Source organism: Cryptotermes secundus, unplaced genomic scaffold (genome assembly GCF_002891405.2).
Source record: "Cryptotermes secundus unplaced genomic scaffold, Csec_1.0 scaffold802, whole genome shotgun sequence".
Classification (NCBI taxonomy): domain Eukaryota; kingdom Metazoa; phylum Arthropoda; class Insecta; order Blattodea; family Kalotermitidae; genus Cryptotermes; species Cryptotermes secundus.
Genome location: NW_019738887.1, coordinates 235,958 through 259,168, shown reverse-complemented (window position 1 = coordinate 259,168; position 23,211 = coordinate 235,958). Strand labels below are relative to the sequence as shown.

Genomic DNA, 23,211 nt, shown 5'->3' with positions numbered 1-23,211 from the left:
AATTTCGACTGAAGAAAGGGGACATTCGTGTTAGGGTGAGACAGAACTTGACAGCACTAGTTTGGAAGGACAAACGTGACGTTTACATGCTGACAAATATGCACTCTCCTCCAGCAGAAGGCAGTTTCTGTGATGAGCACGGAAATGCCATCAAGCCAGCAATTGTTGCTAACTACAACAAGCACATCGGTTATGTCGACAAAGCGGACAGAATGGCAAACAGTTATAGCATCTGTCGTTGAACCTGGAAATGGACAAATAAATTATTTTTCCATCTCCTGGATCTGACGATTCTGAACAGTTATATCCTGTTGTCATCCTGTGGCGCGAAATTGTCACACAGAGAATTTTGTCTCGCCCTTGTGCGGAACATATTGGAGTATGCTGGAAGGGGCCCCCTTCGCCCTCAACGGCCCAGGGGTCGAACCCCTGCCGTTTCATCGGGGTCATTTCGAATAGAGGAGGCCAAACAACAGCACTGGCCGACTTCCTCTACTTTGAAATTGAGGTGTTGAGTGTGCTCTTCGCGTGGGAAACGAAGAACCGTCCGGATAAAGTGCGTGAAGTGTGATGTGGGACTCTGCATTTCCGGATGTTTCCAAGATTTCCACACGAAGCCAACATTCCGTTAGACGACGCAGGTGGGAAGAGAGACAACTTATAAAGCTGGTGACCAAAAATCATGTAAGTAGAAAAAGAATTTATAACTTAAAATTAGATTTTAAAAAGTCGGCTGCATGTGTGGACTGCGCGATGACATATGGCATCATTCGTCCCCTTGACTTTATTTTAATGATGCCACATGGCGTCGCTCGGCTCTTAAAGGTTAAGATAATTTAAAAATGAAGTGTTGTTACATTGTTCTATAACCATTCTCCTTCTGCCCTGTTTCATTGTTGTGGTAGCAGTGTATATATTTTCTGGATGTTTTTGGTTTTGTATATTGTGGTGGCTGGTGTGTGTTTTGTGTACCATGAAATATTGATGTGGCTAAAATGTCAAATATATAAGAAAACATAGACTAGATGATGTTCTAACCAGCAGGCTATGAAATGTTGCATTAAAGGGACTGTATTACATGTATCAGGAACCAAACTAATGCAGCAGGATGCCAAAATATGTTGTATACAAATACAGTGAACCCTCACTAATCTGGTTACAGTTATTCTGGATGTCATATAATTATCACAATTATATCACAATTATAATTGTGATCAAAATATGAAGAATGAAAAATTCCATTCACAGTTGAGTACATACTTTAAAAGACACATGGCGTTTAGGAAGACAGATGAGTCACTTGTCTGTTCAGACAAAACTTGAGACAGTTTCTTCAGCCCTGAACTGTTATGTTCGAAAACAAGTACAACTTCTGTGTCTCCTGTCAATGAATAAATGTACTGTCTTTTATAGTTTTTAAATAAATGCTGTACAGTGACATTTTTTTTATTTTCATCAGAACTACTTATATTATTAAATCTTCTAAGTTTTTTTATCTTTTAGGTGTACCTTTTGCTTCACTAATCCAGATTATTGCTTAATCTGGATGACCTCTGCCAAATTACTTTGGATTAGCAAGGTTGTGCTGTATTTTAGTTGTCCTGTTATTCATAAAAATTAGCAAATTTCTCACCAGTGCATTTTTTTAATTACAGCTGGTGTTTTGAAGCGGCTCCTAATTTTCAGGAAATTTATGGAGGTCTCTGTGTACGTTCCAGGTATGTTGATCACTTGGCAGACAGACTGCAGCAGAAGCTGGATGTTGCAGACAAAATGGTGGCATCCCAGAAAGCAGTTAGGCAGCGAAGTATAGAAGCAGGAGAAGAGGCAAAGAGCTTGGAACCAAAACTGAAAATGATCATTGCAAAGACAAAGGAACTTCAAGGAGAGGTGAGTTGTGAACCATATGATATTATGCAAGATCTGAAGCTCTTTGCCAGTGACTGTGAAGATCATTGTCTTCTGAGATGTGATACCGTTTAGTGTGGCAGGTATTTACTATCCAGCATGGTTGGTTGAGGCACTGTGCTACAAGGCGGAAGGTCGCAGGTTTGAGGTGGATTTTTTTCAATTTACCTAGTCCTTCCAGCCATACTATGTCGCTGGGGTTGAGTGACCCTCTAACAGAAATAAGTACCAGGAATCTTCCTCTGGGGTAAAGGGCAGTTGGTGTGTAAGGGTTACAACCTTACCCCCATCTGTGAGCTGATTGTCTAGAGAAAATGTGGGAGCCTCAGCATCTCACAATGCTTTGTGCCTTTATGGCCTGTTACAGGGATGGCTTTACCTTTACCTTTGGAGGGAATGTGTTGTCACCATCTTAAGAAACTTCTCTTGAAATTTGAAACAGCAGGTTCCTCTGAAATGTTTAGTAATACCTGCTAGACACAGGGTGTGCCAAGTGAGTAATGTTGATTACATGTTAGATTTAGATTTTAGTCTTCTGGGTTGCGATGTCATACATATATAAAAGGTAGAGCTATCCTTGTAACAGGCTGTGGAGGCACGTAGGGTTGTGAGACATCAAGGCTCCCATATTTTCTAGACAATTGGCTCAGAGATGGCAGTGAGGTTGTCAGTCTTGCATGCTGGCCTCCCTTTACCCCCAGGAAGATTTCTGGTACTCATTTCTTTTAGAGGGTGAGTTGACCCCAGGGCCATAATGCAGTTGGAAGGATTAGGTCAACTGAAATTGCAATGACCTCATTGGTAATTGAACCTGCGACCTTCCAGCTTATAGCATAGTGTTTCCCAATGTTTCAGACTAATTTTCTTTCCACCCCTCGTAATTTAGCTGTCTGAATCCCGGCTTTACTCACTCCTGTCCTGAAGTTTGAGGGACAGATTCCTCTCAGATATTGGTAATGAGACGAAAAAGATTTTTAGTCACCATATGGCTAGAAGTGGAGGATCATAAAAGTTTTGGTGGACATATGGTTGGGGAAAAAGATTTGATGAAACAAGTTTGCGTAGGGGAGGGAAACGGGGTGAGGCCAAGATTCACTTAGTTTGTATCTCTTTTCATATTTGAAATTATCTGCTGTTATTTGCTTATTGGAGGGTTCAGTGTCTCACTCTTCTGTTTAGGTGGGTGCTCTTCATATAAATTAGAATAATGGCTTAAAAAGTAAAGTGGAACTATATAAATAAAAACCAGAGTTTATTAATTACATTAATATCTCTTACAGATTGAACGTGACATTTCAAGGCGCTACAGAAATCGTCCTGTGAATATAATGGGCGGTGTCAATGTATTATAACCTTCAAGGTATAAATTATATTTACTTCTTTAGGTTTGTAAACATTTTACGAGGGTGAGTCAAATGAAAACCTTGAATTTGTAATAAAAGATCAAACTTTCGTGCCATTTTCCTGTAAGTTGGTAAGCGTGCTACAAACAGCATGCGGAATGGCCTGTAGGTTGCAGCATAGTGCAGATGCACGAACACCATCACAGCACCAGTATAAGATGGCTGCCCCACTTGAGACTTGCACCAGGGAAGAACAGCGTTCTGTTATTTGGTTTTTGTGTAGTGAAGGTGTGAAACCTATTGAAATTTATTGAAGAATGTAGTTTCAGTATGGTGATGCATGTTTATCACAGCAGCAAGTGTATGAATGGAGTAGGAAGTTTGCAAATGGTGTGACTTCAGTGGAAGATGCTCCTCGTCTGGGTCAGGCACATCGAGTTGTGACTCCAGAGAACTGCAGCAATTGAAGCCATGGTGAAGGAAAACTGCCGAGTGACATTGAATGAAATTGCAGCAAGTTTAAACATTAGTCATGGTTCAGCACACCACATTGTGCACAATGTGCTCCAGTTTCACAAAGTGTCTGCAAGATGGGTGCCACGGCAGCTGACTCCTATATTGAAAGACCGATGTAATGATGCTTGTGAAGAACTTCTGCAGCACTTTGAACGAGAAGGTGATGACTTCCTTGCAAGAATCATTACTGGGGATGAAACCTGGGTTCACTTCCACCAACCGGAAATGAAGAGAGCGAGCAAGGAATGGAGCCATTCCTCATCTCCAAAACCCAAGAAGTTTCAAACAACCAACAGCAGGGAAGGTTATGCTGACTCTTTTGGGGCGAAAAAGGCATCATCTTGGAGCACTACACGCCTAGAGGGACCACTGTGACCAGTGCATCATACTCAGATCTCCTAAAAAATCATCTTCGGCCTGCAATCAAATCAAAGCAACGTGGATTGCTGTCCACAGGTATCCTTTTGCAACATGACAATGCAAGGCCCCATACTGCCCGTACAACAGTTGCGACAATCAGTGACCTGCATTTTGAGTGTCTTCCTCATCTGGCATACTCACCAGACCTTGCCCCAAGTGATTTACATATGTTTGGACCACTCAAAGAAGCAATGGGAGGAAAGACGTTCTGTTCTGATGAAGAGGTATGCCACGCGGTGCATGAGTGGTTGCGCGGACTACCAAATGAATTTTTTTTCTAAACGAATTCATGCACTTTGTAAGTGCTGGAGGACTTGCATTGAGCGTGGGGAGATTATGTTGAAAAGTGATACAGCTTTGTACCACTTGTGCACAATAAATAATACTCAAAAAAATATTTAAGGTTTTCATGTGACTCGCCTACGTAATTCAAGACATATCACTTAATCCTCTGTTATTTATTTGAAACTGATTTATTGATACTTGTGTTCTTTTTTTTTAACAAAATGTTAATTGGTTAAACTTAAAGGCTTTAAAAAGTGTTTTTCTTTTTAAGTGTTTCACAACATAATTTTGTAAACCAGGTTGCTTCATGCTGTTATGTAAGCATGATCAATATAATGCATTGCTACTGGCCAAAAATTCACATGTTTATGTACAGAGTTTGTTTAGAACAGTAAACTTAAAATTCAGTTCTTTCAGTCAGTATATTATTTTTCTAAGGGGGCACGTGGTAGTGTAGTTGGTTGAAGCACTATGCTACAAGCCGGAAGGTTGTGGGTTCCATTCCTGATGAGGTGGAATTTTTCAGTTTACCAAATCCTTCCAGCTGCACTGTGGTCATGGGGTCTACTCAGCCTCTGACAGAAATGAGTACCAGGAATCTTCCTGGTGGGGGTAAAGGGCAGCCAGTGCTTAAGGCTGACAACCTTATTGCCATCTGTGACCTGATTGTCTAGAGAAAATGTGGGAACAACATCTCACAACCCTGTGAGCCTTCACAGCCTGTTAAAGGGATGGCTTTACCTTTTTTTTTTAATTATATCTCTAAACAATATTAACTGATTGGTCTTTGTAATGGAGATGCATTGTGTTTTCTGTGATTTGGGAACTGAATATTTAAATGTTACTGCAGTCTGAAATGGGTGTTCAGCACATTGCAGTGAGCATGAGGGTTGTTCAGTAGAAACCTCTTTGCAGAGCTGTTATCGAAGGCCAGTTTTGGGTGATCACATGTCTGTATGAATGACACTAGTACTTGACCACAGGCTTTGCAACAGAAAGAGCACATTAGAACAAACACGAACAGTGTGGCACGGTTAACTCCTGGCATTTCAGGTGTAGAATCCATCCAGACAGGATCAGTTGCACCATGACATGACTGTGGAACCCTCTGAGACTTTCATACTGCCTTCATTAGGAAGTGTGGCAGAATACTCACAAAGAATGTTATCATTTTGCATTACAGTTCCCATTCCAATGAAATGTGCAGTATGCAGGACATACTGTGCTCCATCGCCTCGGACCTGTCACTGCCATAGTTTTAGGTTGGATGTAGACATCAAGGGTCTGGTGAAGCAGTGGTCCCAGTAGCAGCATGGGTAGTTCCCTTTGGAGAGGACCTATCAGCTGACTGCCTTGATGCCTATGGGGACCATATGTAACGGCCTCAGCTTCTTCACCCCAAAACATGCCTGAACAAGTTTCGTTAGAACAAACCTCATATTGTCATATTTTATTGACATCAGGGACCAATGAAGTCTTTTTCATAAATAAGTGTGAAAAGACCCAGCTCATAACTTGACTTTTAAAAGAGCATCTGCAGATCCACATGAAAGTAGAAATGTCAGAAGAAGAAGAAATAAGTATTTGGAGGAAATCATAATCGTATTTCCTATATTTGATGTTAGAGATAATCTGTGAAGATTCTTGAATGCATTCAGTTAAATGTCTAATTTATGAGTATAAACTGCACCGATGTTGAGTAGTGTCCAAGTGAAAAGATATTATTTTACATATTCTCTTTTGTCACGTATTTGTTTGCTTATGAACATTTAGCTGAAACATATGAGGCCAAATTTTTATCTGACTCAAAAAACGTACATGTGATCATTAGCCCTATAGTGAGATAAGTTTCTAATACAGGGGTGTCCTAGGAGGAAAGATCAGTATTCTTGGAGATCAACATATGGGTCATTCTAAGCAAAAAAGTGTGTGTGTATATTATATATATATATGTTTCTGAGACAGAGCTATTTGACTGTACAGTACTGTACTGTACACTGTACAGACGAGCAACATGCCATGTTCTCACATGATGTTGACACTGTAATTCTCAAAAATGTATTATGCTAGGTAAATTGTACCAACTTTGTCACTTGAACAATAAATACCGGTGTTAGAAACAGTACGTAATATCTCCTATGAACAATTTTGGAACTGTACAGTGAAATAGCTCTATCTCGGAAACTGTTCGGAATAGGACACGCGTACATACACATATTTTTTTGCTTAGAATTGCTGATACTATGACCTCCCAGAATATTGACCTTTCCTGCTGGAATATTCTGTATATATGTTGTACAGTCATGTTTGTATGATGGGTATGAGGTTGTCTTTATCTGGGGGTAAAGCAGCTGACCACTCATTCCCATCTGGTGCCAAGGTTAAGAATTGTGGAGCTATACTTCCACTTCCCCATACATAATGGTGTGGTGCTTAATTAAGTCAGGAATAACTTTATGTTTGCAGTAAAATAAATAGAACCAATTCTTAAAAAATACTTTTCTGTAATGCCTAACAGATTGGCAATGCTTGTGACTCATAGTCTGGAGATGTGCAGCTGGAATGTAAGCCAAGACAGATGTTTTTTGTGTTTCTCAGCCCCTTCAGGAAGGTGATGGGGTAGTACCTTGATTTAACCATGACTGCTTCCTTCCAAATTCTTTAAATTCATCCATCCTACCATTAATTGCTATATAATGTACCTACTGATTGTAAAATAATCCACAAACTGATAACTTATATAATGCTTCAGGGAATAGTTTTTCAGTCATGGAACTGAGCCCTTTTTGAGAAGCTGCCAATTTTGCAGTTACTCAAGAACTTCCCAACATTTTATAGAACCTGAAGGTTCATTACTGTACTCACAAGAGCCCTCCACTGGTCCCTATCCTGAACCAGATCAATCCAATCCATACCATCCCATCCCGTTTCTCTAAGAACCATTTTAATATTGTCCACCCACCTGTGTCTTGGTCTTCCCAGTGGTCTCCTTCCTTCCAGCTTTCCCACCAAGGAATAGTTTTTACCAAAAAAAAAAATGCTTATACCTTTCTTTCAATGGGTAGCAAAACATGTTCATTGTTACTTGTTTGAAATCCATTTTCTTAAGAACATTCTCTCTATTTTCACTGTTTTACTTGCTGTTAGCTTTTTTAATTCTTCAAAGTGCAGTGGTTACTGTGTGTACCTCCTGCTTTAGCATTAAGAAACTTTGCATTATATTTGTAATGTACATATCTGTGGGTTTAGTGTGATTCTTACAATAAACAGAGCTTATTTCTGCATACAGTTTTAATCAGTTGACCTTTGCAATCAGAGAACCACCATGTTTCATGTGAGGTAGGAACTGAATTTGTGAATATTATTTAGTTGAATTTCATGCTTTGTAGGATTAAAGATACCATAATTCTTAAGCAGGAACAAATATGAAAACATGGTATTCCTATTAAGTACTTAATGATGAAAATGTTATCACATATTTTCACCATGACTGTCACAGACAGCGACTTCACTGTTACAGCATGAACACATTCTGCAGCAATCTCCATGGTGAAGAGGTGCAGACAGCTTTGGTTCTGGGACATGGGTACCTACGCAGACACTCAGCCAGTTGACGATCACACTCGCACAGCCTCTGCGCACATATTCCCCAGTCACTCCATGTATCCTGCTCAAGTGCTGTCAACAAAGACAAATTTTTTATAACTGTTTTCCAGTAAAGAAAACTGTGGTTAGCAGTTGAATTTCAGGTTCTCCAATGACCATGAAAAGTATGGTCTTCTGTGTTGTGATGCTGTGTGGTTCGAATACAGCCCGACATTTCAGAGGAAGTTAAGCAAGGAACCAGCAGAAGCAGGTGCCAAGCCGAGCTGAGCCTGAAGATTGAGGCAGTATATTCCGTCCAAAATGTCTGGTTCTGCACAAACAACACGATGTCACAATCCAGAAAACTGTACTGCTAATAGTTATGAGTGATCTTACCAACGTTAAAATATGATAATTTATTAACCTTTTTAGCCAGTGCACAGAACTTGCAGGGATGAGTTGCATTTGACACTAACTGCAAAGAGTTAACAGTATGAAATTGATCTAAATTTTATGAATAATAAAATGTAAATGTGTATATAAGTACTTGGGATTATTGAGTTTCTGAACTTTGTCCATTGTCCGGTATTTTGAAAGGATGTGACGTTTCGGAAACTGGATCTGTTGCCATCTTTGGATGAAAGGGCGGAGAATCTCGTAAATTTCTAATGGCCCAAAATGAATCAGTGTCACTGCACCTTGTCACATGAGGATGGAAGGAGATGCACTTTCTGAAATGATAGGTTCCTTCAGACTACCGGACGATGGACAAAGTCCAGAAACTTGGTAATCCCAACTAATACACAATTGTCAGAACCCTTTATCAATAATTCATTATTGCATTTGAGATTCTCAGTACAATTTTCTGGGTTGTAATGCCATGTAAGTCGATATAAGTTCACAGACATTTTGGAGGAACATGTTGCCTCCATCTTCAGCATTGAAGGGCATGCTGAACAAGAAAAGAGCAAGAAGAGTGAAGGGCACATAGAAATCCAGGCTTTGTATAGGTCAGGAGTTATGATAGTGGCAAAGTGAGGATGTCCACGTTTTGGGGGTTAAGAGAGAACCAGTAGAAGGAGCAACTAACAGTATTTTGGCTGTGGAATGTTTTGCAGTTACAGCTTCAGTTGCCCGTGCCATAGCTCAGGTGGTTAGTTGCTGGCTTTCCACCTTGGTGGCCTAGGTTAGAGCCCAGGTCAGGTCATGTGAGATTTGTGGTGGACAAAGTGGCACTGGGGCAGGTTTCCTTCAAGTACTTTGGTTTCCCTTGCCAATTCTTATTCCACTTATTGCTCCACTTTCATCATCATCTATCATCCAGGGCTGGTACAATAGGCCAGTTAGTGGCTGATGTACCAAGTGGACTCGGTCTCACCTCACCACAGGAAACTAAAATACTAACTACAACTTCAGTTCTGTTAATCAACTGTTTAAGACAGTGGTTTTCAACCTCTGTCAGACTGCAGCCTGGTAAATGCCTTTTTCTATAAGACGAGGGCCTGGTATAATTGATGCCAGGGCCAGGTGGTTGAAAAACACTGGTCTAAGATGTTACTGAAAACTAACAGGATTTTGAAAAAGATTTGTGTTGCTAAAATCGGTTTGCTGTCTTTCAGGATTCAATCATCAAATTCAAAGTGAAAACCTGAATATTCTAACTCTTGGAATGGTGAAAATCTCAGTAGTTGAATCTGATGAATTATGTAGATGATCAATGAGCTCAGTCCTCGTTTATCTGTCTGCTGGCAAATCCGAGAGTAAGGTGTAGGTATGCTAATGTGGTATGGTCAGTGAAATGAACCAATGCCGGTTCTAGCCAACTGTTATGATGATGTTTCTGTTGCTGACATTCCTTATTAAGGAAAGATGGGCTTTTAATGTCATTTGCATGCATGTGCCTGCCTACTCTTGTAGTTGTGTGTCTGGACGTCTGTAATAATTTGTAAACTAAATGACAACAGTTCATTAAACTTTGTTTGAAAATAATGTCTTTGGAATTCATTGACATTTACACTTCATAGCTATCAACACAATCATTGTGCTATGTCTTTGAATGTTGTTAGTGTTATTTAATGTGTAACCTTATATTTTGTCTGGTTATATATGTTTTAAGAGTATGCAACATTTGATAAATTCTCCATTTTTTGAACACTGAAGTAACAACATAGGGGCGCAAGAAATTTGTATAGACTTTGCCATAATCAGGCCTGTAGATCAGTTATGAATGTGAAATGTGATATTGATAGAGATGATGTACATACATACAAATTATACATGAAGATGCGAGAGCTGGTGTTCTTGCAGCAGTGAATGTTAATATGGCCTTCTGAGCTGTGACACAGTGTAGTTTGGTAAATACAGAACGACAAGAAATCATATCTGAAAGACCGGAAGCTTGGTTTGGATATTTTTTTAACACGTTTGCAGTGCAAATCTGTAGGGTTATGTCTGACAATTCATGAAATGAAAATTTGTAGTTGAGAATTAAGTACAAAATATATAATTTATTTGTAATTTATATTTATATTTGTATGAACGTGACTGAATTGAAAGGTCATTTAGACCTAAAAGTTATTCAAGGACTGAATTTGAAGTTCATTTGGGCCTACAAGTTCAAGGTCATTCGTTCCTAACCCATTCAAGTACCAGTTCGCTTCTGCAGCATTAATTCGCCAGTCACCAGCATTAGTGGCGCTAATTTGCCAGTACATCAGTGAAAAGAAACAGTTGCCACTCGTAGTCGAAAGCGTGTGTTTTATTGCGTTTATAGGTCCTAGTGTAACACTTTTATTTCGGTAAGGTTAGGTCATCTTCGTTATTCTTGTAGCATTACCTGTATTTTTTCCATGACTGAAGTAGAGCGAAATTTTAAGCTGCTCTTATGTGGAAGTGTCGTATTATGAACACGTGCACCAATGCAAGTTCCTTTCGGGCGAGTGCCGGGAGAAATGCACAATGCAGTGTCTGCAATTACACGTGGTTGTGAACAATTGGGAAGGAGTCGCTTGACGTAGAACCGGTCAGGAGCACAATACACAACCTGTTCAACCAACAAGGATGGAAATTTTGCCATTTCAGGCAATGAATAAGGTCAGTTGCATTAATTATTTTAGCATAATCATGGAATAAGCAGTTTGTCCAATTTCAAATGCTGTGCTTACGCTAAAGATTTTTTTTTGAACGTAGCAGTCGTCACGTTTTATAGTTTGTAGACTCGATGTACCGACATCAACATTTTAAAACTGGCCCTTCATAGCACCCTTGGATGCCCGAGACTTCTTTACATTTATATTCTTAAAGTACTTCTACTTTGGTGACACGAGAATTTCCCATCGTTACGAAAGATTTTATATGATAAAATACATGGTGTAACAAGCTGTGGATAGCGACCCTCTCCTTTCCAGCGTTCACGAACCTGCTCTACGGAGAGTCTTTGGGTTTAAAGAATTAAGATATATTGGTATAAGTTCAGCGTTTTGGAAAATTGCCAAGTCAGTAAGATTTAACGAAGACGCAAGAGTGTAGCAAACAGCAAACCAAGCATGGAAAACAGTGGCACGTCCATTTGAAACGCCGATAAAGTTATGCCAGACTACACGGCGAAACATTTCGGAAAAGACTACTACTTGTCTGAAATCTTACCCGTACACTCAGCCCACACAGTGTATTTGCGTGTTCCATATGGTTCTCACAATAAACAGCGATGTTTCCCGAAATTAACGGCCGTGAGGATTTTTTATTGTAGAAAAAATATTGTAAATACAAAAAAGGCCTAGGCAATGCCCATCCGGCCTTCTGTAGCACATTCTTATAAATATCTAATTCTGTAATAGCGGTAACCCCGCGATTCTTAATATAGATCTGAACTTAAATCTGCACTAACATAGAACCACAAACCCCATAACACACACACTATTGTCTGACAAAGTTAAAAAAGGTAAAGCTATTCCTCTAACAGAGCCGTGGAAGCCCATAAATTTATGAGAACTCGAGGCTCCCACATCTTCTAGACAATCCGCTCACAGATAGATACACCGTCCCAACTCTACCAGCCAGATCTGAGTAAAACCCTAATACAAGAATAAAATGATACCTAAGTGAACAAAAAGAAACGAGTATGAGTTGAGACAGGCATAAACGAAGCTGTTAACAGAAGAAGACATCTTCACAGCACGAATTATGTTATTCTCACGAATTCATAAGCAAAATGCATTCTTTAGTTTTAAGCACAAAATTTAGTGTGCATTTAATTCAGATCACAAGGATGAAATATAATGCCCTACATTTTAGAATAAGATTACCAGAGAAACTTTGCAAGTTGTTGTTTCTGTAGCTAGCATTAAAGATTTCCCGATTCAACTAATCAGGCTTATGTATCCATTGTAATTTTTTTGCTCCCTTTGTACACTCTTTGTCAAACAGTGGGGACACGTGGTAGCGTAGCTGGCTGAGGCAGTATGCTACAAGCCGGAAGGTCGCGGATTCGATTCCCGATGAGGTCATTCGATTTTTCAATTGACTTGACCCTTTCCAACTGCACTATGGCCCTGGGGTCGACTCAGCCTCTAACAGATTTTTTTTTCATAAAATAAGAAAACGGAAGGCTAATTGGATTGGTCATATCTTACGCGGTAACTGCCTTCTAAAAGAAGTTATTGAAGGAAAGATAAAGGGGCGGATAGAAGTGACCAGAAGACGAGGAAGAAGACGTAAGAAGATGGTAGATGACCTTGGGGACAGTAGAGGATATTTTCATTTGAAGGAGAAAGCTCTAGATCGCATGAAGTGGAGGTACTGTTTTGGAGGAGACTGTGGACCTGTCGTCTTGACAGATTACAGATGATGATGATGATGATGATGATATTTATTACACATAATCTGTAGAATCTGCAATAAATGTATATGTTCAATCCCTCTGTCCGCTAAAATTGGCACTAACTTCGCCGACAAGCGGCAGTCGCTCGATCGATATAGTTGGTTTGCGAACTGAAACCACGGAGTTTGTTTTGTTTGTTTTTGTTTCCCGAAACAGCATTCACCACTTGGGCTTTGTAGTGGAGACATATTGTGTTTCCTATGAGGCACGGACTGAACTCTGCATTCTGCCCACACAGTGTATTTGTGTGTTCCGTATGGTTAACAGGAGGTTTCCTTAAAGAGCATTAAACGGTTGGGCTTTGTAGCGGTGACGTAATGTGTTTCCTGTGAGGTACGGACGAATTTGTATATATTACACAACTGTGTATTCTGCCCACACAGAGTATTTGTGTGTTCCGTTTGATTCTCACAATAAACAACGACTGTTTCCCTAAACAGAATTAACCGGTTGAGTTTTGTAACGGCGACGTAAAGTGTTTTCTGTGAGGCACGAACAAATTAAGTCTCTAAAGTGTTAAATATACTTTTTCTCCTACTTTCCCCGGTAATGTTGCATTTCGTATTCCAAGGTTACCAGTCCGCGTTCTGAGTCGATGCCAATTCCCATGCACACGACTGGGTTATCGGGCGAGAGGGCTGTCATTTGCGAATATACCCCCATCCCACTTTTATAATCTCAAGATGGTTACCAGTATTTCGGATTAACATATTGTTTCCATCTTCTACACTGAAGTTGGAGACAAAATGTTCCGCCGAATCGCGGGTAAACCTTAGTCGTGTCACTTTGCAGTTGCGGAACTCACCACAGAGCGGACGACGTCGGTAGCACTTCCAGAGGTAAGGTACGAAGTATTCCAGGTACATGGGACAGCTGGCCGTGTGGTAGCACCAGTCGTGCATCTTGCAGCATCTGGCGGAACAGACAGAAACAGAATACGAGAAACAGACCTTCCCTAGGCATAGTGTTCACATTTCAAAGCCAAGTTGTTTGATACCAATAGTCAATGAGCTGCTGTTTGAAAAAGTTTTCCTATATTTCTAGAAACAATAACAAAATGGGACAGGCGAAGGAAAAGTTACCTCCGTGCTTAATTAAGTACCACACAATGAAGATATATGGGGTGTAATATGCATTCGTAATGACTCCTTGAGTACGTTGTTAGAAAAGATATGAATTAGTCAGTTATACAGTTTCATATTGTTTCGTGATAGACACAGGCAGTGGATTACGCGCTTAGCATAGTAGCCTGAGACACTGCGCTATAAGCCGGAAGGTCGCGGGTTCGATTCCAGAGGAGGACATAAACATTTTTTTTCAACTGACCTGATACTTCCAGCCGCACTATGACCCTGGGGTCGATTCAGCTCCTAACAGAAATGAGTACCGCGAATCTTCCTGGAGGGGGGGGGGTAAAGGGCGGCTGACAAATTCACCGCCATCTATGAGCCGACTGTCTGGGAAATGGAGAAGCCTCGACGTCTCACAACCATATGGGCCTCCACTTCCTCTTACAGGGATAGCTTTACGTAACCTCACCTCCATCTGTGAGCCGGTTGCCTAGAAAATGTGGGAGCCTCGACGTCTCACAACCCTATGGGCCTCCACGGCCTGTTACAGGGATAGCTTTACGTAACCTCACCTCCATCTGTGAGCCGATTGCGTAGAAAATGTGGGAGCCTCGACGTCTCACAACCCTGTGGGCCTCCACGGCCTCTTACTGGGATAGCTTTACGTAACCTCACCTCCATCTGTGAGCCGGTTGCCTAGAAAATGTGGGAGCCTCTACGTCTCACAACCCTATGGGCCTCCACGGCCTGTTACAGGGATAGCTTTACGTAACCTCACCTCCATCTGTGAGCCGAATGCCTAGAAAATGTGGGAGCCTCTACGTCTCACAAGCATATGTGCATCCATGGCTACCTACATGGATAGCTTTACCTTTTACAGCGAACGAACCGAACCAAGTTTGTCTGCTTACCTGTCAATACCGTCGACTGTGTAGCCGGAACCCAGGAACCCACAGTAGCATCCGTAGCCCTTGAAGGCCAGTGGATCGCAGCCCGTAGCACACAGCACCATGTTGTACAAGTGAAGCACACCTCTCTTGCTGCGCTTCGCAGTGTGACTGGCATCCAACTCTTGCAAGAACTGGGTCTCTGCCTCCAGCAACATGGAGGATGTGCCCCAAGGGTCGTTACTGTAGCCCAAGAAGAAGGTAGACGGGTCATCAAGTGACCCTCCTGCTGTCACCACAAGGTTGCTGCTTGGACCAGTGTCATTAAAACTTGCGAGAACTGGAAAACCAGAGATCGCGTAAACAAATCTCTAGGATTTAGAGTGTTATACACATATTGACCAGGATTTTCAGTGAACTTCACACATCGCTAGACAAATGAGTAGCTTCTTATCTGTTCCATTGATTTCCTCAATTCTTCCAGACAGATTTTGCCTGTGGATCTGTATGGGTGTGAAACTTGGTCTCTAACATTAAGAGAGGCACATAGACTGAAGGTGTTTGAGAACAGGGTGCTGAGGAGAATATTTGGACCGAAGAGAGATGAAGTGACAGGAGGTTGGAGAAAACTGCACAAAGAGAAGATTCATAACTTGTACTCTTCTCCAAATGTAATTAGAATGATAATGTCAAGGAGGATGTGATGGGCAGGGCATGTAGCACGCATGTGGGAGAAGAGGGATGCATATAGTATTTTGACGGCAAATCCAGAACGAAGAGGCTACTAGAAAAACATATACACGTATATATAAGTTTAGGATAATATTAAAATGGACTCTAGAGAGATAGAATTGGTGATATGGACTGGATTCAACTGGCTCAGGATAGGGATCAGTGGCAGGTTCGTAAAAGTCAAAGTTACGTTACGACCGACAGTCAGTCGCCCAGTCTGTCTTGGTGTCAACCACCCATCTAGGGCCAAAGACCAGATTTTTGTTACTGTGAGACATTTGCGACTTTGTTGATGTGGGGCGCCCTCTTTGACTAGAGGACGGGTCTGTCTTTTACAATTGATGCTGGTCCTCGAAGCGCCGTCATTCTCGGGTCCGAGTCCCGCGGGACTCATGACCATATTTTACTGTCTCAAATTCGAGATCCCCAACCTGGAGGCCCAGGTACCCGTATTTATATCCCCCAGGAAAAGGGTGGCCCAGTTATACCCCCAGGCACTGGGTTCCATTTTCGTCGCCACACCTCGCAGGCCTTCGGTGGAGGCATTCGAACCCGCCTCCACACGGCGAACTCTCAGGCTCTTATGAACACGGTAATTAACTTTAGGGTTCCGTAAAAGGTTAGGAAATTCTTTTGTAGCTGGACAACTGGCGGCCTCTCAAGAAGGGCCGAGTTCAATGAAGTTAGTTCATCAAAAGTTATGGGGTGTTTGAATTTTTTTTTCGAACCAATGAACCGCTGTGTTTCATATTGTTGGTTAAGGTTGGATGGGCCTGACAGTCTTGCAATCAGTAACGCAGTAATATTTTCAGTTGTCAGTAATTTGCTTGAAGGTTATTAATTATAAACCGAGTTATATATTTCTACGCCAGACGTTTCTATACAGGATCTACTTCCGGTTTTAACGAATGACACACAGAGGAGATAACCCGGCTTTATTACGACCAGAAATGTTGACGAGGGGCACTTCTGCAGGATGCTGACTGCCACGGCTTAACATTCTTTCATTGACAAACTCTGGTCGGCAGGTGATCTGTTTGAATCTCGCCCGGGTAACCGGCTATCCTACTAGGTTTCTCGCGGTCTTTCTGTGTCACTCCAGCCAGATTCCGGGATAGTAACTCAATTAGGCTACTTCCTTCCAAATCCTTTCCATTTACCATCGGTATTCATTCAACTAACGTGTCGTAGTGGTGGGGCTTGCGTGACTCTGTGATCTGGAGAGCTATGCCGGCGATAGTGTAACTACCGGTAGAGTCACCCATGCCGGAAAGTCAAAGGGTAGAGTCCAGACTAAAGGGGCTCATACACGTACNAACAAAACATTCGTGAGCCCGCAGCTTTTGACACGGTTTCTAGAAGAGCACCGTGAATTGCCCGTTCTGTGGCAGGGGCGCAGCACAGAGTATTCGAACATTACCTGAAAGTTTTCATCTGACATTCTGAAGTAGTTTTTGTAGTCTTCAGGTCTATCATTTCTAATAAAGTTCAATAAATCTAAATGCGTAAATCTGTCTCTACTTAACAACCAGTTCTTAGCCCACATTTCCTTCCTTTTCCTCCCGAACACACCGCATTCGTCTCTGCTGCAACCTGCTTCGATGAACTCATTCTGGATACTGAAATGTACGAGCAAAGTTGGGAGTCAGCATGTGTGGTGAAATTAATCCGAGCCCGGCTCCCGATTCAAGCTCGCCGAGCCGGACTCGCGAGCCAGACTGGTACGTGTATGGGCCCCTTAAGAGAGATACCCTGGCCCTCCAGGTTGGGGGTTGGGCATGGGGCTAACAACTTAATCCTGTAAAAAGAATTTTGTTCAGAAACCTAACAACCAGCCTCGGCTCATCATGCGTGGGTCCAATTCTATGGCAGCACGCACTGCTTGTGGAGACTGGTTGTAGAGGAGGCCAAGGCCTACCCAGGGCTGTAGCGCCGAGCGGTAGGTAGGTTGGTAGGTTGGTATTCATATCTCAACGGACACTCCATGGTGCCAGGACTGAAAGCGTGGCTGAGACGGCAACACTCTCAGCACTGTATTCCAGAGGTGTCCGCTTCGAATCCCGGTCAGGATAGGCGTTTTCATTTGGGATTAGGGAAGTCACTGATATTCTCGGACATTATATCAGGTCTCCGAACGGCTGGTTGAACCCGAACCCTCCCGAAGATGAAACACAAGTGTTACCCGCTTGACCGTGACGTTTCGTCGGGAGAAAGTTGTGATTCTGAAATGACTGTCCGCTCGGAAAATTGTAAATATACAGTTAAGTATATATAGTACACTTCGATAGAAGTCACTGCGAAACGTTCGTCACACTCGCCTGACCGTGACCTTGGTGTTTGAGGTTCAGTGATGGACAGCTGTTGCTTCGTCGTCATGGTAACTGGGTCATCCATCTGAAGCCAGTTCTGCCTGCTTGCTTGTATATACTTGTATACTGTATATTTCTTTTCGTAGCTTATTTAACTTTGCTTTTAGTCCCGAGACCGTAGCTTACGAAGCTGTGGAAGGAAGATCCCGGAATTTGCCTGAAGGGACTTGGGAAATCAACCAGGACAAATGCTCTATCGATTGGGCCAAACTGAATAGGTTTTACCTGAAGACGGAGGCAGAATCCAGTCTCCGAAACGTTGTGTTTTGAAAAATAAACAGGACGGTTTTTAGATAAAGACAAGACGACGGATAATGTCCGAAAACATAATATTTATGCAAGTTTTGAAGCTCCTCATTTTACAGTTTTGTCCAGCCTCCTGTCACTTCGTCCCTCTTCGGTCCAAATATTCTCCTCAACACCCTGCTCTCAAACACCCTCAGCCTGTGTTCGTCCCTTAAAATCAAGAGATCAGGTTTGACACCCATACAGAACCACAGGCAAAATTATAGTTTTGTATATTCTAATTTTTACAATTCTAGACAGCAGACGAGAAGACAGAAGGTTTTGAACGGAATGGTAGCAAGCATTACCAGAGTTAAATCTCCTCTTAATTTCCTCGTGAATCAGGTTTTGATTTCTTATAGTCGTTCCCAAATATCTGAACTGTGCCACATTTTCAAAATATCTGTTACCTGTCTTTATGTCATGATTTTGCCTTGCATTTTGTTGACAAGATAGCAACATATACTTAAGGCCGCGCCACAGTTCAAGTGGTTAGTCGCTGGCTTCCCATCGCGGTGGCCCGGGTTCGAGCCCGTGTCTGGTCAAGTGGTATTTGTGGTGGACAAAGTGGCGCTGGGGCATGTTTTCTCCGCGTACTTCGGTTTCCCCTGCCAATCTTCATTCCACCAAATTCTCCATCATAATAATCACCCGGGGCAGGCTGCAGTAGGCCAATTAGTGGCCGCCGTGCCGAGTGGACCCAGTTGGATTCCACCCCCCACTAAGCGAATAAAAAAAAACACTTGAGCTATGGCACGGCCTATTTTTATATTTAACTTTCTTGAAGAGAGCCAAAACATAGGCGAGACGAGTTCGATTCTCAGTTTAGATTTTTTTTTTAATTTTTCTAATTATTGCTCTGGCACACGTTTTGAAAAATAATTATTTTTTTTACTTTTATTAAAATTCATTTCTGAGTAAGGCTATCTCCTAGGCGAGGCGTGTTCGAGAGAAAATTTCCACTAAACGTAAAGTTGTTACTGTGCTCAACTAATTAAGCACTACACCATGAAGGCGTATTGGGGAGTGGATGTATAGATCCACATTTTCTTGACCTGGGCACTAGCTGGAGGCGAGTGGTTAGCTTCACGCCCCTGCCGCTTTACTCCCGGGGAAAGAGCCTATTGTACCAGTTGGATAGGAGGTTGGGTGAGTCCCAGAGTCGGCCTGGACAACGCGGAAAAGTAAAAATTATAGCTCCTAAATTATCCTCACGAGGCTGAGTGGACACAGTTCCAGACCCACGACTTCTCAGAAAACCTGGTAGCACCGGAAATCGAACCCGCGACCTCTGGATCCGTAACCAAGAACTCTGACCGCTAGACCACAGAGGTGGTCGAGATCTAGACTCAGTTTTGAAAAAAAAATATTTTATTAGTTTTATCTTTAATTTTATCTGGGTTCGGATCTCACACAGGATAGGCGATTTGGAGACAGATCCGTAAATAATATGTTTTTTATTTTTTTATGATTTACGACGACGGCTGTAATACAGTCGAGAAGAAATCACGACTCAGTTCAGATAAAGTTTTCTGTATTCTTATTTTTTTGTGAAGGGAGCTACAGCATAGGCGAGCCGAGTTCTAGTTTTTTTTATTGCTAGTGGGGTGGGACTAAGCCCCTTGTACTGCGGCCACTTCTGGCCTATTGTACCAGCCCCAGATGATAGGTGAGGGTGATTGTGGAGCAATTGGTGGAATGAAGATTGGCAGGGGAAACCGAAGTACTCGGAGAAAACCTGCCCCAGCGCCACTTTGTCCACTACAAATCCAACTTGACTAGACCCGGGATCGAACCCGGGTCGTCGCGGTGGGAAGCCAGCGACTAACAGCTTGAGCGATGGCGCGGCCCCCGAGTTCTAATCTTAGTTTGGATAATTAGACAGGCGATTTCGGGACTCAGTTTCCATAAAAATAGACATTTAATTTTTTTTTTATATTTTTGACGGGGGGGTATAATCCAATGGAGAAAATTAGATACTCAATTTTGTTAATTTATTTTTTTATTTTTCACTTTCTGTGAAGTGGGCTAACGCCCAGCCTAGGCAATTCCAGACTCAATTCCCATAAATTACGAACATTTTAATGTTCACATTTCAGATGGAAAAATAGAAGTTAAAATTTGCTCATCTAAATTCTATAAACATTATCTGAATTGAATCTGTTGTTAAGTTTTAAATATGGATTGACTATAGATGGTGGTCTTGGTTTGTATATTTTTATTTATTGAACACTTGAGGACACAACTATCAATTACGCTTATTGATTCAAGCACGTAAATAATAATAAGAAATTGCTTGGCTTATTTTCCGACCCTCAAGATGGAGACAGCATATTCCTCCGAAATGTCTGTGAACGTTTACCGGACTACACGGCGTCACATCGCAGAAGATGGAACTGTTGATATTCACGTATGTGAGAACTCCGGATCTAACACAAGTTAGCTTTTGGCAGACTCTTTGTTTTTAATAAGGCGACAGTGGCGCCCGTGAGCAGGTAACGGTTATCATGAGCCACATATCGTAATGAAGTTCACCGCAAAGTGGTAATTAATATGACGCGAATCAGTTCGTACTTGAGGAAAAAACAATTAAGATAATTGTAACAGAATTCAAACGCTGTGCACATTGCTGCATATACCCCTCCACACCCCCTTATGCCTTCACGGCATAGTGCTTAATTAATTAGGCACAGGGACACATCCGCTGGGTTTGTAACATATCAGTGCATTTCTACTTCTATTCCATCCGTGACAGTGAAAGAATTCTGTTCCCTGGGATGTGATCCAATCCGGTAGACATTCACTGGTGTTTCGGAGGAATGTCCAGTCTCCATTTTCAGGGCGGAAAAGTGTTATGTACATACTCGGCTAACTCAGTAATACCGTGACTTTCTTCCTTGGTGGTTAACATTTTCCAAACTGGATGAAAGTTGTAAGTGAAAGCTCAGAAAGGTTGTGACGCATTAAAGATAATTTCTTTTGCATTAGGTGGTCTTTAGTTTCGGCAGTCTCTCAAATCTTTGCTATTGTTATCTTACGGCTTCAACGTGGTATTCTAGTCAGAGCCCACTTTAAGAAGTTTGTAGATCCGTTGTTAGGCAACGACTGCGAAATAAGTTACTATAATACAGCCGTTGGTAAGTAACGGCTTCTCAAACAGTCAGTGAGTTAGATAACCGCTGCTGGGACTTAGCCGTTGTGAGCTCTTGCTGTTAGAAGCTGGTAGCTGAGGCACGGTGACAGTTTGAGAACCCAGATGAAGGGGAACGTCCGTCTTTGGAAGCCGCTACCAAACAACGGAAGTGAAGGCGTGACTGTGGACACTAGTGTGTGTGTGTGTGTGTGTCTAATGATGAAATGTAAAGTATAATTACGCACTATGTTGAAGCGTACAATAAATCTAATTGTCAATCCAAAACTTGCCTATGTTTACATCTTATCACGTGACAATATTTCCCAGTTTCAAGCGCTTTTCCAAGAGAAGTGTGTGCTCAGTTTGTCGATAGACTTCTAAAAAAGAGCAATTTGAGGACATGTGTTTTAATTTTAAAATGCATTATTAATAATTTAAATTTATTTCTTTGTGTTAGGTTGGCTCAAAAAGGGGGGAGAAATGTCGCGCCACAGCACATCACTAGAAAAACCTATTTAATCCGGCGATTGAAGCTTCTGGTTAGTTTGTGGTGTTGCTCTTGAGGGAAATGAAAAAAATATTCATATTTCCCGCCATGGTGAAAAGTCTGAAGTTGCGGAATTGGCCACATACTGTTGCGTATGAATGGACTGACGTGATAGGAAAAATAATCCTTCGAAACTCTTGTCAAAGCGAGGATATTATTGCATCCTGGAGCTATCAAGATTTTGAATCTGGACAGCCAGTTAATAGGTTATACTGTTTTCATACGTTATTTACCATATGCACCCTGTACCAAAATGACTGAAGAAACTGCACCAAGAGAAGACGTTAGGGCTTCATCTCCAGTCGCTTTCGCAACACCCTCCACGCAATCATGGTCAACATCTCCAATTTCCGACTAACATGGCGCACAGATTTCTTCGTACTGCGAAGAAAAGGCTGTCTCACTCGTTCCACACACGCGGACGTCTTGCACTTTTTTTTTATTTTTTCAAAGGCACCCTTTTGTCTGAAACTGCTGATACCAACGCCCAATGCTGTTGGCAGGTGTGGGATCCCTCTGAAATTGTCGCCGGAATGCCCGCTGCCTGCTTCGCAAACTGCAGCACAGAAGAAGCTTTCTGCTCCGGAATCGCCATTTTCTCCTAGTAACGTCACGGACAGAGAGGGAGAGGGAGATTGCGCATGCGTTAAAATCTTGAATATCTGCTCTTTCGTTCCATGTGGGAAACATACTTGTTATGCAGCAAAGGGTTACGTACATGTAGAAGTAGTTTTTGGGTAAATTTGGAATCACTACAATTAGATGTAAGATGGAAAAAACACAAAAAAAAAACTAAACTAAAACTGAATAGTAATAAGGACATGAACCGGAGAGCTGGGTTTACAAGGAAGTAAAAGAAATTCCTGACTAATCAGAATGTTAACACGACAGCGGGAACCGCTGACAATACGGAAGGGCTATATGAAATGTGTCATAAGCACTAAGGCAGACGAAAAATGCTGAGTAGGAGGAGGCGGCTTACCAAAAGAGTCAACCCCTTCTCGATTGACAACCAATAATCAAGCTACACCGACCCAAAATCACGTCAGGGTAGGAGGACCCCTATACCCGGAAGACAACGAGTCAGCATAGCAGAGGTTATAAAAACCCGAGACGACCCATTTTAGGGGCTCTTTTTAGCTTTTTAGCTTCTTAGCTTTTTTTGGCTATTCGATTCGATTCTAGTCGGATCTATTCTTATTAATGTCATTATTACATTAGTACCTCAATTGTGGCCATGAGTGGACGCTGG

At 41.9% G+C, this 23,211-nt stretch overlaps 2 protein-coding genes across 4 annotated transcripts in view; one reads left to right on the top strand and one right to left on the bottom strand.

The window, feature by feature from the left end:
- LOC111871275 (CDK5 regulatory subunit-associated protein 3) overlaps positions 1-6,251 on the top strand; it is a 22,232-nt gene extending 15,981 nt beyond the window's left edge. For both annotated transcript variants that reach the window (XM_023864255.2, XM_023864254.2), the window contains exons 9-11: positions 1,719-1,890; positions 3,189-3,268; positions 5,656-6,251. In XM_023864255.2, the coding sequence (XP_023720023.1) occupies positions 1,719-1,890; positions 3,189-3,260 (244 nt within the window). In that variant the 3' untranslated portion in view covers positions 3,261-3,268; positions 5,656-6,251. The remainder of the gene's footprint in view (positions 1-1,718; positions 1,891-3,188; positions 3,269-5,655) is intronic.
- A 1,193-nt stretch (positions 6,252-7,444) lies between these two features.
- LOC111871274 (phospholipase A2 A2-actitoxin-Ucs2a) overlaps positions 7,445-23,211 on the bottom strand; it is a 34,783-nt gene continuing 19,016 nt past the window's right edge. The window contains exons 2-4 of one of the 2 annotated variants that reach the window (XM_023864253.2): positions 14,918-15,233; positions 13,742-13,848; positions 7,445-8,150 (exon numbers count right to left, since the gene is read on the bottom strand). In XM_023864253.2, the coding sequence (XP_023720021.1) occupies positions 7,987-8,150; positions 13,742-13,848; positions 14,918-15,233 (587 nt within the window). In that variant the 3' untranslated portion in view covers positions 7,445-7,986. Of the gene's footprint in view, positions 8,151-10,893; positions 11,144-13,741; positions 13,849-14,917; positions 15,234-23,211 lie in introns of those variants that run through there. The other variant, XR_004513752.1, reaches the window with a different exon arrangement.